Raw genomic sequence first — 17,789 nt, forward strand, 5'->3', positions numbered from 1 at the left:
AAATTAAGCCAATTAATAATCTTACAACAACCTATAGGTATTCAAGTGAAAAGTAGAGCTATCCCTTAAGAAACTAGCCACCCCAACCTTCAGCAACAACCACCCTGATCAACCACCAGCCATCAACATCGAAGCAAGACCGTCCACCAGCAAAAAGATTACAACTCACTGAAGCCTCAGATGATAGTTAGCATTTTTTAGAAATAAAATATTTTTGACTTAAGGTATGTTTTTTTAAGACATAATGCCACGGCACATTTAATAGACTACAATATAGTATAAGCATAGCTTTTATATGCACTGGGAAACCAAAATATTTACGTGACTCATTTTATTGTGACCTTTCCTGTAGTTGTCTGGAACCTAACCCACAATATCTCTAAGTTATGCCTGTGTTTTTAAAAAGACTACATTTCAATGGATGCAACTAGAAATTATTATACTAAGTGAAGTAAGTCAGAAAGAGAAAGACAGATACTGTAAGATGTTACTTTTATATGTAGAATCTAAAATATGACACAAATGAACCAACCTAAGAAACAGAAATAGAATCAGGGACATAGAGAGTGAACTGGCGGTTGCCAAGGGGATGGGGTGTGGGAGAGGGTTGAATTGGGAGTTTGGGATTAGCAGATGCAAACTGGTATACAGCAAAAGGCCCTACTGTACAGCACAGGGAACTATATTCAATATCCTGTGATAAATCATAATGGAAAAGAATATGAAAAATGATATATATATGTATAACTGAGTTACTTTATTGTATAACAGTAATTAATACAATATTGCAATTTAAATATACTCCAATTACAAATAAATTCTAAAAACTTTTAAAAAAAAAGAATGTTTCAAATGGGGAGTTACTGTTCAGTGTGTATAGTGTCAGTTCTGCAAGAAGAATAAGTTCTAGAGATCTGCTGTACAACACAGTGCCTATAGTTAACAATTCCTTGTTGTTCAGTCGCTCAGTTGTGTCCGCCTCTTTGCGATCCCATGGACTGCAGCACGCCAGGCTTCCCTGTCCTTCACCATCTGAGTTACTTATATACATAAAAAAATTGTGAGGAAAGATCTCACATTAAATGTTCTCTACACACACACACACACACACACACACACACACACACACACGCACACACTCCAAAAAAACAGTACAAAACAAACAAAGCCTTTTTTCATGGTAAAAGCAAAAAAAAATAGGAGGATTAAGGAACGTCCCCTACAAGGTCTAAATGCATCAACACAGACAGATCTCCAAAGTCTGCTGACTTTTAAAGCCACTGAGGCACAGTGCCTACCAGATGAATATTTTATATTTTGTTACAAAATCACAGCATACTTTGTATATTTTCTATGGATCACATTTGTAACTATTTTTAGAAGATCGCCACCAAACTCAAACTCTTTTAGAAGATCGCCACCAAACTCAAACTCCGAATGTTGATTATCTCTGGAGATATAAAGCTGATGTTCAAACTTCTCTTCTGCAGATGAATCAATGTATTATTTGAATAATTCAAGATGAGTGTTTAGTATAAAGTGCTCACTGGATCCTGCCGATCACTGGGGACATTGGTAAGAGGAAATTCCTTGAAATGATGAGTGGAGGTCAGGAAGCAGTGGCTTAAGAAGTGGGTGCTAAGGGAAAGAGACAAGTGAGTATAGATAAGTGAGTGTAGACAACTCAGTTTGGTTTTCAAGAGGGAGCAAGGGATTGGACTGGGGGGAAATGTGGTGTCCAGAGAAGGCTTTTCAAGATGGGAGGATGCTGAGGGAGACAACAAGAGAGGGCAAGGGATGGGGCAGGAGAGATGACAGAAGGTCCTTGGGAAGGTGGGTGGGTGGACCAAAGCCCCAGATGAGGAATGGCTGGTGCCCTTGACCCTGGAGCCTGTCTGGGGCATATCTGTACACAAAGCCCCAGCTCGCGCCTGTCCCTTGGCCATGCATGTGAGTGCATGCTTAGTCACATCCAATTCTTTGCGACCCCATGGACTGTAACCCGCCAGGCTCCTCTGTCTGAGGGATTTCCCAGACAAGAATACTGGAGTAGGTTGCCATTTCCTTCTCCAAACCGTCTTCCCAACCCAGAGACTGAACTCATGTCTCCTGTGTTTGCAGGTGGATTCTTTACCACTGAGCCACTCGTGAAGCACAAAAGCATGGTGCTGTACAGGGTGGCCACCAGCTCTAGCCTACCAGAAGAGGGCAGCCTCGGCCTTCCAAGAAAAGCTGTACCACCTCGACGTAAAAGCACCCAAGGGCTAGGTGATCCCACCTACCCAGGAGGGGTCCCATCTCTGCCATCCCCTCCCCAAGAACCTTCATGAAGACAGCAGCCATGAAGTCAGAGAGGCCCTCACGATACTCAAGCGGCCCTTCCCTGGGCATCCCTCAAACCTCTGGGCCTCCTTCCCTTATATGCTAACTGCTTCCTCATGGGACTATTGTCAGAATCACTGTGATAATAATTACTTTACAGAGTTGTTTCGAGAATCAAATGAGATCATGTACAGAAAGCGCTTGGCAGACAGCCTGGCATAACAGATGCCCTCAGCAAACAGTAGATGCTTTTAACATTCCCCACTGACTTCTAAGCCCTAACACCACAGTTTCGCTCTTTGAAGGCCAGTCCTGAAGCTTGAGGGCCAGCACAGGGCCCACCTCTAGGTTTCCAGAAGCAGAGGAGTCTAGTCAGTGAGGTTTGGTCTTGTTCTTCACCCCTACACCAAGCAGGCTGGAAAAGGGTCCCCTTCCGCCTCGGTCAGAGCAGAGACTCTGAGAGCTGCAAAGGGCAAGTCCTGGCTTTGCCATCAGTAAGTTCGGTGCAGCTGGTCCCCAATTTCCTCAACGGCAGAATGGCAATCTCCCCCTCAGATACCTCACTGGGTCTTATGTAGGGCATGCATGAAACTAGGCGCGCAAAACAAGAGCTGATGCAAAGGGGCTTCATGGGTGACAAAAGAGAGACTTATCTGCAACTAAGGACACTGATGGGTATCTCTGATAAAGGCGAACCTGCTCACTCCAACCCCCACCACTGGTGCGCACCTATCCTCCACTCAATCCCTCCATCCCTGCATGCTGCCCAGGCAAACTCTCCTTCTGTCTCCTCCAGGATCCCTTTCTAGAATCCTTACAACACCCAGCCATATTGCTGACCAGAATTTAAAAGGGGTTCCCTCTCAAAACAATCATTACTAACTGTTAAAAAAGTAACAGTAATAACAATATCACAAACCAATGCCCACCAGGCTTTCTCCCACCTCAGGGCCTTGGCACTTGCTGGTCCTTTTGCCTGGAATGCTCTTCCCCTAGTTATCCACCTGGATTGATCCTTTGCTTTCTTAGAATAAGTTCAGATCTCAGTGAAGCCTTCCTTGGCCAAACTTTCTAAAAGTACAACCCTCTCTCCCAACAACCATGTCTCTTCCCTACTTCCCTTTCCCGCCGTAATTTTCTCCACAGCATTTACCATCTAAACTACCATAGATTTTCATTGTTTGCTTGTTCTTTAGAAAGCAACTTCCATGAAGGAAGAATCTTTTTTTTGTTTTGGTCACTTGCTAAGTTCCACTGAGAAAAGAACTTGACCCCACAGTAGGTGCTCAATAAACACTTGCTGAATGCATAACTATGTCAAACCTGTCTATGTCTCGGCGGAAACTCTGTCTCACAGGAAACTCTATAGCTAAAAGACTTTATCAAGTGAGAACAGAATGAAGATAGATAAGCTGTGCATTCAACTCAATGACAACAGAGTCTGTTTTACTCAATACTGTATTGCCAGCTAAGTTAAGGCTTTCTTATCTCTCCTTGCTATTCTCTGGAACTCTGCATTCTGATGCTTATATCTTTCCTTTTCTCCTTTGCTTTTCACTTCTCTTCTTTTCACAGCTATTTGTAAGGCCTCCCCAGACAGCCATTTTGCTTTTTTGCATTTCTTTTCCATGGGGATGGTCTTGATCCCTGTCTCCTGTACAAGGTCACGAACCTCCGTTCATAGTTCATCAGGCACTCTATCTATCAGATCTAGTCCCTTAAATCTATTTCTCACTTCCACTGTATAATCATAAGGGATTTGATTGAGGTCATACCTGAATGGTCTAGTAGTTTTCCCTACTTTCTTCAATTTAAGTCTGAATTAGGCAATAAGGAGTTCACGATCTGAGCCACAGTCAGCTCCTGGTCTTGTTTTTGTTGACTGTATAGAGCTTCTCCATCTTTGGCTGCAAAGAATATAATCAATCTGATTTTGGTATTGACCATCTGGTGATGTCCATGGGTGGAGTCTTCACTTTATTGTTGGAAGAGGGTGTTTGCTATGACCAGTACGTTCTCTCGGCAAAACTCTATTAGTCTTTGCCCTGCTTCATTCCATATTCCAAGGCCAAATCTGCCTGTTACTCCATGTGTTTCTTGACTTCCTACTTTTACATTCCTGTCCCCTATAATGAAAAGGACATCTTTTTTGGGTGTTAGTTCTAGAAGGTCTTGTAGGTCTTCATAGAACTGTGCAACTTCAACCTCTTCAGCGTTACTGGCTGGGGCATAGACTTGGATTACTGTGATATTGAATGGTTTGCCTTGAAAACAAACAGAGATCATTCTGTCATTTTTGAGATTGCATCCAAGTACTGCATTTCGGACTCTTTTGTTGACCATGATGGCTACTCCATTTCTTCTAAGGGATTCGTGCCCACAGCAGTAGACATAATGGTCATCTGAGTTAAATTCACCCATTCCAGTCCATTTAGTTCACTGATTCCTAGAATGTTGACATTCACTCTTGCTATCTCCTGTTTGACCACTTCCAATTTGCCTTGATTCATGGACCTAATATTCCAGGTTCCTATGCAATAGTGCTCTTTACAGCACTGGACCTTGCTTCTATCGGACCTTGCTTCTATGCTCAATAAAGGACAGAAATAGTATGGACCTAACAGAAGCAGAAGATATTAAGAACAGGTGGCAAGAATACACGGAAGAACTGTACAAAAAGATCTTCACAACCTAGATAATCACGATCATTCATCTAGAGCCAGACATACTGGAATGTGAAGTCAAGTGGGCCTTAGGAAGCATCACTACAAACAAAGCTAGGAGAGGTGATGGAATTCCAGCTGAGCTATTCTGAATCCTAAAATATGATGCTGTGAAACTGCTGCACTCAATATGCCAGCAAATTTTGAAAAAGTCAACAGTGGCCACAGGACGGGAAAAGGTCAGTTTTCATTCCAATCCCAAAGAAAGGCAATGCAAAAGAATGCTCAAACTACTGCACAATTGCATTCCTCTCACACACTAGTAAAGTAATGCTCAAAATTCTCCAAGCCAGGCTTCAGCAATACGTGAACCATGAACTCCCTGATGTTCAAGCTGGTTTTAGAAGAGGCAGAGGAACCAGAGATCAAATTGCCAACATCCGCTGGATCATCGAAAAAGGAAGAGAGTTCCAGAAAAACATCTGTTTCTGCTTTATTGACTATGCCAAAGCCTTTGACTGTGTGGATCACAACAAACTGTGGAAAATTCTGAAAGAGATGGGACTATCAGACCACCTGACCTGCCTCTTGAGAAACCTGTATGCAGGTCAGGAAGCAACAGTTAGAACTGGACATAGAATGACAGACTGGTTCCAAATAGGAAAAGGAGTACGTCAAGGCTGTATATTGTCACCCTGCTTATTTAACTTATATGGAGAGTACATCATGAGAAATGCTGGGCTTCAGGAAGCACAAGCTGGAATCAAGATTGTTGGGAGAAATATCAATAACCTCAGATATGCAGATGACACCACCCTTATGGCAGAAAGTGAAGAACTAAAGAGCCTCTTGATGAAAGTGAAAGAGGAGAGTGAAAAAGTTGGCTTAAAGCTCAATATTCTGAAAACGAAGATGGCATCTGGTCCCATCAATTCATGGCAAATAGATGGGGAAACAGTTGCTGACTTTATTTTGGGGGGCTCCAAAATCACTGCAGATGGTGATTGCAGCCATGAAATTAAAAGACACTTACTCCTTGGCAGAAAAATTATGGGCAACCTGGACAGCATATTAAAAAGCAGAGACATTATTTGTCAACAAATATCCATCTAGTCAAGGCTATGGTTTTTCCAGTAGTCATGTATGGATGTGAGAGTTGGACTATAAAGAAAGCTGAGCACCAATGAATTGAGGCTTTTGAACTGTGGTGTTGGAGAATACTATTGGGAGTTCCTTGGACTGCAAGGAAATCCAACCAGTCCATCCTAAAGGAGACCTGTCCTGGGTGTTCTTTGGAAGCAATGATGCTAAAGCTGAAACTCCAGTACTTTGGCCACCTCATGCGAAGAGTTGACTCATTGGAAAAGACTCTGATGCTGGGGGGGATTGGGGGCAGGAGGAGAAGGGGACGACAGAGGATGAGATGGCTGGATGGCATCACCAACTCGATGCACATGAGTTTGGGTGAACTCCAGGAGATGGTGATGGACAGGGAGGCCTGGCGTGCTGCGATTCATGGGGTCGCAAAGAGTTGGACACGACTGAGCGACTGAACTAACTAACTAACCAACGAGATCAGGAGGGAATTAAGACAATAGCATTAATCAAATCAGAAAGGCAGCAGAACTGGCAACAATAACAAAACTCTAAGAGGATTAGTTAAAAAAAATACAGCCACACATTAATATTATAAAAGAAAAAAATAAAACCAACGATAGAAAGGTGTTTTTGTTTTGTTATGCCTTAATTACTAGAATATCACATATAGCTCTATGCCAAGAAGTTTTAAAATCTCCATTAAAAAGGTGACCCACGTGCCCAGGGACACATCTGATTCCAATGTGGAACTTAAAGGCTGGCAGATTCCTCCCTCATCCCTTAAACTCCTCCCAAGTGGGTGGCCCCTCCCAGAGGACAGGGGCCATCACAGGTACTCCTGCTTCCCCTGGTCCATCGGATTGTAGCAGCTGCAATCGGGCCAGGTGTGCGCATTCAGTAAGTCAGTTTGCAGGCAGGGGATGGAGGCTCACCTTGTTGGCACAGCTGAAGCCCAGCCCCAGCTCGGCCAGGACCTTCAGCACGCCAGGGCTGCTGTTGCACTTGACAGCGTAAAAGGATCGGACTCGAGGCAGGCACTTCAGAAAGCAGAAGTGCTTCCTCACCACGGCACCCAGGTCGGCCACGAACAAGGCAGCGACCTCTTCCTGTACAAGAAGAGGGGTGAAGACGAGACCCCACTCAGCTCCCTGCTAGTGCATGCCACCCACGTTCCCCCCAAGTACCCTGCTCTAAAATTCTCTGGGGCTCAAGAGGTTCTGTGATCCAGCTCCAGTCCCTCCCCTCATGGCAGCTCAAACTCCAGCTCTGTCTTCCATCATTTCCCACCTCCCACCCTTTATTGTCACCATGCCTCCATGTAGAATACCCTGTCCCCGTAGGAGTCTGGCAAATTCTTAATCTACCTTCAAGTTTCAGCTGAAATGCCACCTGCCCCCAAACCAATAAGGCAATTCTGCCTTTAATGCTCGCACTGCATTTTTGCACATGTTGCCAGAGTATCAGAACTGGGTATATACACATCTGTCTCCTCCAGACCAATTCCTTGAAGACCAAAGCTATGGCCTTCAGCCACTGGCTTTCCTGTTGAGGAGCTCAATGAAGCCTTGAGGTAGTCCCACTGTAGAACTGCAGCCCAAACCTGTGGATAACCGGCTGGACGTGTATGAGGCCATGGGTGAGACCACATTATTTAAACTTTTCCTGTGCCTCAGTTTCCCTTTTATGCGACACCTTTTTACTGATGCCCACTTGGCATCTGATCAAGCATATTTATGCAAGTATGCTAAATAAGGTACAAAGATGAACAGACAGGGCTCTAGCCCTAAAGGGGCTTGGGTCTGGAAAGGAACTAACCCTGCAAGCAATTACAAGCCCATTCAGGAAATGCTAAGCAGGAGTTTCTACAAAATGCAGAGGGAGAAGTACAAAACCTGCCTGGGGCAATCAGGAAGAGGTGACAGATGAGTGATAAGCAAAGAGCAGAAACAGGCATTAGAGAAGGAAATGGCAACCTACTCCAGTGTTCTTGCCTGGAGAATCCCAGGGATGGGGGAGCCTCGTGGGCTTCCGTCTATGGTGTCGCACAGCGTCGGACACGACTAAAGCGACTTAGCAGTAGCAGCAGAAATAGGTAAGAGGCAGAGAGGCTGGGAGAAGGGTGTTCCATGCATAAGGAACAGCCTGGACAGCAGAGTGATAATGGAGCACATGGAATCACTGGGGAACATGAGCAGAGTAGTTCAGTTCAGATGGAGCACGATACATACCCAGGGAAAAGCCAGAAATGGGGCTATGAAGGCAGAGGGGTTCTGACTTGGATCCTGTAGGCACTGGGAAACTGCCAAAGAATTTAGATTTTGAGCAGGGCTGTGATAAAGTTGGAGGGGGTGGGATGAGGCAGGGAAAAGCTTAGGAGGGTTATCGAGAGATGAGGCCTAAACTCCAAAGTGAGGTTCCAGAAGAGCACGTGTGTGCGTGCGAAGTCCCTTCAGTTGCGGCTGACTTCTGCGACCCCGTGGACTGTAGCCCACCAGACTCCTCTGTCCATGGGGATTCTCCAGGCAAGAATACTGGAGTGGGTTGCCATAACCTCCTCCAGGGGATCTTCCTGACCCAGGGATTTAACCCTTGTCTCTTATGTCTCCTGCACACTGAAGGATAATTTAAGGAGGCTGAATTTACAGAACTTGGTGGTGCCCAGGTGTAGGAGAGAAAGTGAGGATTCCCAGGTTTCTGACTTAGAGGGCTGTGTAGATGACGGTAGTGTTGTTCATGAAAGTGGAGGACACAGGAGGGGCAGGACTGGGGCAAGGACCAGGAATTTGCAGATAAAATGAGCCCCTCTCTTGCAAACAGCAAGGACTGAATACCAAATGAGTGAAAAGAAGCAGATGAGGGCCCTAGGGGGCAGCCGAGCCTGCTATGAGAATGGAGGTCCCGCCCCCACCCCAGACCCTCACCGCGGTGGCCTGTGAGGCCCCCAGAGTGAGCTCCTCCAGCAGGTCTCGGGTGCTGAAACCCTCCTCCACCATCACAAAGTCCGTTTCTCTCAGGTAGCCAGCCATGCCGAGGGGGAGAACCCGATGGGCTGGATGGTGTTGCCGCTGCCTCCGGCCGCCTTAGAAAGTATGCAATACACTGCGGGAGGAGAGTGAGGGACGGCTGGGGCACTGGCCTCAGCTGCGCCCCGCCCCTCCCCAAGCCAGGGCACCCAGTTCTGTCACACCCTGCCCCCAGCACAAGCCTGGGGAACTTAGGCTCACTGGGGAAAGTGAGGACGATCAGGACTTCTGGCCTGGGACTGGGTATTATATGCCTAGGTGTCATTGCCTCTCCGAGCCTCAGTTTCCCCATCTGTAAAATGGATGAATTGCTTTGGCGATCCTTTCCAGTTCTGAAATTAGGGTTTTGGTTAAAAGGGAAAGAATGAGAGGGAAAGGGCAGGACAACCGGGGGGAGAAGTTTCCAGGTGCGCCCCCTATCAGGACCACGCCCACTTAAAGGGGCTGCAGGTGGCCCCACCAAGGAGTCTCAGCTCTCTAACCCTGGATATGGCCGACCCTCTCTCAGAGGCTAGTTTCACCGTTTGTAAAGTCGGGGGCGGGCTGGTCCTGACGTGCTAGGATTCTAAGCATGCATAGGAGCGTCACATGTGGGTGGGGGCCGCGGACTGAGGTTCTGTCCTGGTGAGCCCTCCTGAGTGCAGAGCCGAGGTCCCGCCCCCACAAAACCCCCTTACCAAGCCCCGTGCTCCTTCGCGGGGGCCAGAGCCAGGCGCGCTGCTAGGGGGGGTCGCCGGTGACCTCGAAACCTGTGCAACACCCCGAGGAGTGGCAGTTGCGGAGCCGAGGCCCCTGCTGAGAGAAGGCAAGAGTAGCCAGGGAGCAGGTCAGCACCAGAGCCGAGAGCGCCCGCTCCCGAGGATCCCCGAGGGTCTCCCAGCACTCGCCTTAAAACGCATTTACACGGCTTCGGCCCATAGGTCTCCCCAGCGAGTGAATCGGATCCTCGGCGCCTCCGCTCGCTCGCTCCCCCCGGCTCGGGCCCCGCGGCCTGCGCCCCGCCCGCCCAGCAGCCACCGACCCCCCCCACGCCCCGCCTTCCACCCGCCACCCACTTATATAAGCCCCGCCCAGACCCCACCCCTGGCACACAAGCCCCGCCTCCACTCTGCGGCCCCCTCCGTAGCCCTGGCAACGGGGTGCCGCCGTCCCATTGGTCGATTCCGACATAAAGCCTTCAACTCTGCTAGTCAGCTTCGCAAACCTGAGCCTCAGTCCCACGGAGACCCCTCCGCGACTCCCCTACGCTGGTAAATCGGTACTGCAGGACCGCCAGCTCAGAATCCTGAGCGTCTACGCCATGGGACCCTTAGCTCCTGGATCTTGGGTCTTAGAGAATGGGCAGAAAGCCAGATTTACTATTCGCTCTGAGAAGCCTCTTCTGACGATGCCTCTCTTCTCTGATCTGGTGAACTGCCCACTCGTCCCTGGAAGCCCAGGCCAAATGTCATCTGCTTGTATTACTTTTCTCATCAAGTCCTTTTCATTTGTCTCTTCCAGCATCCTCCAATTCAAAACCCAGATGAAACGTCTTCAACGATGCTTCTTGTCATTTTCCCAGCTCAGGGCAATCCCTCCCTTCATCCCATCTGAATCGGGCAAACTCCTACTCACTTCTCAAGTAAAATGTGTCCCTCTCTCCAAATAGCGTTCTCTGACTTTCTCAAAAGAGTTTCTTCTTTTATATCTAATGAACTCCTGCTCCTGAGCATCTATCAAATTACAGTATGTCACCTCCCCCGTTGAGCCTACCAAGACTTTCCTAGCTTGGAGAAGCAACGGAATTCACAGCACTTACCTCTGGGTGGACTCCTTTTTCCGCTTTTGTTTCCTCATCTTATAGCATGAGATTCCTGTTGTTTTACACTGCTTGTTTGGTTACACTGCCCGGTTGGTTTGAGAGCTCCCAAGAGCAGGAACTGAGTGCCTGCCTCCTCAGAGTGCCCAGAACCTGGCATAAACAAGAGTGCTGAGGAAGATTCAATATCTCTGCTATTCAAAATCGAACTGAAACGTTCATCTGAAACTGTAATTGTACTAGAACAGCCAAGACATTCTTGAAAAAAGAAGAGGATGTCTTCTACAAGATAGCAAAGTATTTTATAAAGGAAATGGCAACCCACTCCAGTATTCTTGCCTGGAGAATCCCATGGACAGAGGAGCCTGGTGGGCTACAGTCTACGGGGTCGCAAAGAGTCGGACACAACTGAGCGACTTTACACACACACATGGTCTTTAAAGCAGCACGGTGCTGGTGCAGGAAAAGGCAGTGGTAGAACAGAATAGAGTTTAGAACAGGCTTGTGCATGTTGGAGAGTTTGGTACACAGGGAAGGCAGCATGTCAAATCAGTGTGGCCAAAGAGCTTTTGGTATAACGTATGTGCTCACATCCCGTTGTCAGGCTATAGGCTTCTTGAAAGTCAGAGGCACTTCTTTTTTTATATACATGAACTTGTTTTATATTGGGATATATTCAGTTAACAAACAATGTTGTGATAATTTCAGGTGAATAGTATAGGGACTCAGCCTTACCTATACATGTATCCATTCTCAACCAAACTCCCTTCCCATCCAGGCTGCCACATAATATTGAGCAAGGGTTCCATGTGCTACACAGTAGGTCCTTGTTGGTTATCCATTTTAAATACAGCAATTTGTACATGTCCATTCCACACACTCTAACTACCCCTTCCCCATTTTTTTCACCCTGGCAACCATAAATTCATTCTCTAAGTCTGTGAGTCTCTGTTTTTATAACTAAGTTCATTTATATCATTTCTTTTCAGATTCCATATACAAGGGATGTCATTTGACATTTCTCCTTCTCTGATTTACTTCACTCAGTATAACAATCTCTCAGTCCATACATGTTGCTGCAAATGGTATTATTTCATTCTTTTTAATGGTTGAGTAATACTCTGTTGTATATATCTTCTTTATCTATTCCTCCATCAGTGGACTTTTAGGTTGCTTCCTTGTCTGAAAGTCAGAGGCACTTCTTGTTCTGCATCAGTATCTCCCTAGGGCACCCTGCACAACCTAATCAAGGCATCCTTAGCACACAGATGGTACAGAACGTTGAAGTCTGGAAGAACCATTTTCTGCTCCCCACCTAGCATGGCTGCATAACTGATGGATGTCCTTGGTTGGACCATCCTGCTGAGACCAGGGTCATGTCTGCCTGGTTTGATTTCCCCCTGTGAACTGAGAGCATTCACACTGAATGATATCTGTAGGCCTTTCTGCCTGGAACACTCATGCTTTCTATACTAGGAAAAGCCTTTCAGAAAGCAGTCACTTTTACCAGAGGGGTCTTTTGGCAGATCCATTCCTTGAGAGATCTGTAGCCATTTGCACCATAGTATGAATTAGTGACTGAAGTCCTGCTAAGAATAAGCATCTACTGACTGGGAAGGAGTAGACCAGGATGGCCATGGCAGAAACCTCAAAGGGAGCCCTCAAGAAAAGATGACAGTAAGAGGAGGGAGGGGCACCCAAACGAACTGTCTCTACTTTTTAAAAAATCATTGTTGAGCTGGCTTTATGATGCCATGGTCTAAGTTTGCCTCACTAGCTCTTTTCATCACCTGGTATACAGTAGGCATGTAATAGACACATTCAATGTGCTAACTGAATGAACCAATAAAGATAAAAAGAAACAAACCATAATCCAATCTGTCCATTTGAAATCTGTTAAGGGTTCGTAGTCAGAGCAGAAAAACCATCTCCTGAACTGGATACAAATACACTGTGGATTTATCTTTACCCTACTAGGTATATGATGTTACTGAATCACCATGACAACCCTATGTCATAGGGCTATAATTGTCCCCATTTTACAGATAAAGAGTCTGAGATTCAAAGAAGTCAGTAACTTACTCAGGGTCACACAACAAGTCAGGGTGGAGCCTAGGCTTAAACCCATCTGACCTGACCCTTCACCTTCATGCTTAACTGCCAACCAGTGGCTGAGTATTTGGGCTCCAGCTCAAAAAATGTCAGCCAGCCATTCTGCTGGCATCCAGGCTGAAATCTGGTGGCTCTTGTGCCACTGTTATCAATGCATGCTATGCAGAGCCCTCAAAAACATATTGCTGAAGCAGGACAAAGAGACTTTGATCATTGTATAAGTCAATTTCAACCTGTTCTGCTTAAATCAGTTGTAATTGTATTCACAAACACTCGGTAATAAAAATGCCTTATGTGTGCCTATCGAACAACAGATTGGTTCCAAATAGGAAAAGGAGTACATCAAGGCTATATATTGTCACCCTGCTTATTTAACTTATATGCAGAGTACATCATGAGAAACGCTGGGCTGGAAGAAGCACAAGCTGGAATCAAGATTGCTGGGAGAAATCTCAATAACCTCAGATATGCAGATGACACCACCCTTATGGCAGAAAGTGAAAAGGAACTAAAAGCCTCTTGATGAAAGTGAAAGGAGTGAAAAAGTTGGCTTAAAGCTCAATATTCAAAAAACGAAGATCATGGCATCCGGTCCCATCAATTCATGGGAAATAGATGGGGAAACAGTGTCAGACTTTATTTTTTTGGGCTCCAAAGTCACTGCAGATGGTGACTGCAGCCATGAAATTAAAAGACGCTTACTCCTTGGAAGGAAAGTTATGACCAACCTAGACAGCATATTAAAAAGCAGAGACATTACTTTGCCAACAAAGGTCCGTCTAGTCAAGGCTATGGTTTTTCCAATAGTCATGTATGGATATGAAAGTTGGACTGTGAAGAAGGCTGAGCGCTGAAGAATTGATGCTTTTAAACTGTGATGCTGGAGAAGACTCTTGCAAGTCCCTTGGACCACAAGGAAATCCAACCAGTCCATTCTAAAGGAGACCAGTCCTGGGTGTTCTTTGGAAGGACTGATGCTAAAGCTGAAACTCCAATACTTTGGCCACCTCATGCAAAGAGTTGACTCATTGGAAAAGACTCTGATGCTGGGAGGGATTGGGGGCAGGAGGAGAAGGGGACAACAGAGGATGAGATGGCTGGATGGCATCACCGACGTGATGCACATGAGTTTGGGTGAACTCCGGGAGTTGGTGATGGACAGGGAGGCCTGGCGTGCTGCGATTCATGGGGTCGCAAAGAGTCCGACACAACTGAGTGACTGAACTGAACCAAACTGAGGTGTGCCTAGAACTGAAGAGTTTGTAAAATGCTTTCCTGTTCATCATTTTATTTGGGCTTCCCAGTACTTTATGGGATTGGATGTCAGATAAATTTAAGTTTGGGTGAGGAAAACAGAAATGTCAAATGCACTAGAACCATGAACAACAGGTTTACTCTACTATGCATGTAATATATGAGGTGAAAGTGAAAGTGAAGTCACTCAGTCATGTCCGACTCTTCGCGACCCCATGGACTGCAGCCTACCAGGCTCCTCCGTCCGTGGGATTTTCCAGGCAAGAGTACTGGAGTGGGTTGCCATTCCCTTCTCCGAATATATGAGGTAGGCAGTCCAAATCTGGTATGGAAGCTCCACAAAGTCAGCAGGAATGAAAGTGCCTCCTTTCCTTCAGTTCTGCCTGGCTTCGAACCTCATGGTTCAAAATGGCTGCAAGAGCTCCAGCCACATTTGTAGGACTCGTATTTAACCAGTATACATGAATGTAACCAAATTATTCATGGCCAGTGTCCTTTCTGGTTGATCAGTGCCCATCTTTATATTTATTGTTAAATATTTTTAAACACCAATCCTGTACATTCCAGGCAGGAGGAAGCAGTCACCCCCAAATTCTACACATGCCAATTTTCCAAGGATAGCCATAAGAACGTACCAAACTCTGGGTGGCTTAAAACAACAGATGTTTATTGTCTCACAGTTCTGGAGGCTAGAATAACAAAATCAAACTGTTGGCAGCACCATGCTCTCTCTGCTAATTCTAAGGAAGAGCCCTTCCTTGCCCCTTCTATTAAGAGCTTCTGGTGTCCACTGGCAGTCCCTAGTGCCCCTTGGCTTACAGTTGCTTCGCTGAGGTCACATGGCTATTTTCTTCTCCCTGTGTCTTCATATCATTTTCCCTGTGTACATGTCGGTCTCTGTGACCAAATTACCCCTTTTAATAAGGACTCCAGTCATATTAGATTAGGGCCCACCCAAATGACCTCATTAAAACTAGATTACCGGTGTAAAGACCTTGTTTCAAAATAGAGTCATATTCTGTGATCCTGAGGATTAGAACTTTAACTTATCTTTTGTGCGGACACAATTCAAACCATACCAGCACTCCAATATTGCTTTTAATATTGTTGGCAAAATATAGATACAGGGTGCCACCTAGCTGCAAAGGGGGTGGGAAGGTCTAGTTTTTAGTTGGGTACATTGTTGCTTCCTCCCACTCCCATTAAAGTCAAGATAGTAAAGAAGAAAGGGAGACTGGATATTGGGTGGAGACTGGCAATCTCTGCCACAAGTAGGAAAGGTTATTTTCTCCTTTTACAGATACACCAGCTCAGAATAACTATGGGATTTACAGGGAAAGCTGACAGGGAAGTAAATAACATATATTGAGCACCAATTTTGTGACAGACACCCTGCTGAATATATGTCACATTTAATCTTTAGACAACCCTGCAAGATAGGCATCATTAGTCCCATATTACAGATGAGAAAATTGTGATTAAATCCATTATCTGGTGAGTACAGAGCTGAGACTTAATTCTGGCCTGACTGATATTATGTCTGTGAGATGGACCCCAGGAATGGGGCATGAATGCTGAAAACAAAGGATTCTGAGACCAAGCCAAGGGCAAATAGCAGGAGACTAAGAAAGGTTGGAACTCAGAGTCAGACACAAGATGAATTGGCAGAAAAGGCTGGTGCTTTGCTAACCCCAAGTTAGCACTGCAAACTCCCCAAAGGCATTAGTGAGATGGAGACCCTTAAGTAACTAGAAGCCAAAAGCTGAAAGCAGCCATAGGCATTGTTAGGTCAAAGATGTCTTCACATTAAGACGGAAAGTAACAAGACTTCCTGGTGGTCCAGTGGCTAAGAATCCACTTTCCAAATGTAGGGGATATAGGTCTGAGGAACTAAGACCCTAAAGCCCATGGGGCAACTAGGCCCTTGCACTACAGCTAAGACTTGAGTGTATTTACAGCCAAGTAAATAAATAAATAAAATATATTTTTAAAAGACAGAAACTAACAGTAACCACCATTTATTGGCCATCTTCTGTGCTCCAATAATAACAATAGTAGCTTTATTATCAGTTCAGTTCAGTTCAGTCACTCAGTCATGTCTGACTCTTTGTGACTCCATGAATTGCAGCACGCCAGGCCTGCCTGTCCATCACCAAGTCCCGGAGTTCACCCGAACTCATGTGCATCATGTCAGTGATGCCATCCAGCCATCTCATCCTCTGTCGTCCCCTTCTCCTCCTGCCCCCAATCCCTCCCAGCATCAGGATCTTTTCCAATGAGTCAACTCTTCGCATGATGTAGCCAAAGTATTGGAGTTTCAGCTTTAGCATCAGTCCTACCAAAGAACACCCAGGACTGATCTCCTTTAGAATGGACTGGTTGGATCTCCTTGCAGTCCAAGGGACTCTCAAGAGTCTTCTCCAACACCACAGTTCAAAAGCATCAATTCTTTGGCACTCAGCTTTCTTCACAGTCCAACTTTCACATCCATACATGACTACTGGAAAAACCATAGCCTTGACTAGATGGACCTTTGTTGGCAAAGTAATGACTCTGCTTTTTAATATGCTATCTAATTTGGTCATAACTTTCATTCCAAGGAGTAAGTGTCTTTTAATTTCATGGCATATAGATGGGGAAACAGTGGAAACAGAGAGACTCTACTTTTGGGGGCTCCAAAATCACTGCAGATGGTGACTGCAGCCATGAAATTAAAAGACGCTTACTCCTTGGAAGGAAAGTTATGACCAACCTAGACAGCATATCAAACAGCAGAGACATTACTTTGCCAACTAAGGTCCGTCTAGTCAAGGCTATGGTTTTTCCAGTAGTCATGTATGGATGTGAGAGTTGGACTATAAAGAAAACTGAGTGCCAAAGAATTGATGCTTTTGAACTGTGCTATTGGAGAAAACTTGAGAATCCCTTGGACTGCAAGAAGATCCAGCCAGTCAATTCTAGAGGAAATCAGTTCTGAATATTCATTGGAAGGACTGATGCTGAAGCTGAGACTCCAATACTTTGGCTACCTGATGCAAAGTACCGACTCATTGGAAAAGACTCTGATGCTGGGAAAGATTGAAGGCAGGAGGAGAAGGGGATGACAGAGGATGAGATGGTTGGATGGCATCACAGACACAATGGACATAAGTTTGAACAAGCTCCAGGAGTTGATGATGGACAGGGAAGCCTGGTGTGCTGCAGTCCATGGGGTCGCAAGGAGTCGGACATGACTGAGTGACTGAACTGAACTGAACTGAGCTAACATTCTACTAACATTTTACTACTAGTAATTACTATCCTGCAGCGTTGTTGTAAATTCATGCTATGGGTATTGCAGCGCAGAAAACAAGCTTGAGAGACTAACAAACTTGCTCTAGGTCACACAGCTAATGAATGGCATCACTATGCTACATACATTTCCTCCATCCTCACAACAAGCCAGCAAGGTAGAAATTATTACTCTCATTTCTCAGTGGAGGAACCTGAAGCCCAGAGAGGCCAGGTGATTTGTTCAAG

At 45.7% G+C, this 17,789-nt stretch overlaps 1 protein-coding gene across 1 annotated transcript in view; it reads right to left on the bottom strand.

The window, feature by feature from the left end:
* The window catches only part of AZIN2 (antizyme inhibitor 2), a gene marked incomplete in the record, with an annotated part of 39,374 nt that extends 30,192 nt beyond the window's left edge, over window positions 1–9,182 (bottom strand). The window contains 2 exon segments of the mRNA NM_001293722.1: window positions 7,016–7,189; window positions 9,005–9,182. Coding sequence (NP_001280651.1) covers window positions 7,016–7,189; window positions 9,005–9,109 — 279 coding nt within the window.
* Between the last annotated feature and the right edge of the window lie 8,607 nt (window positions 9,183–17,789).

This window comes from Ovis aries, chromosome 2 (assembly GCF_016772045.2).
Source record: "Ovis aries strain OAR_USU_Benz2616 breed Rambouillet chromosome 2, ARS-UI_Ramb_v3.0, whole genome shotgun sequence".
NCBI lineage: Eukaryota > Metazoa > Chordata > Mammalia > Artiodactyla > Bovidae > Ovis > Ovis aries.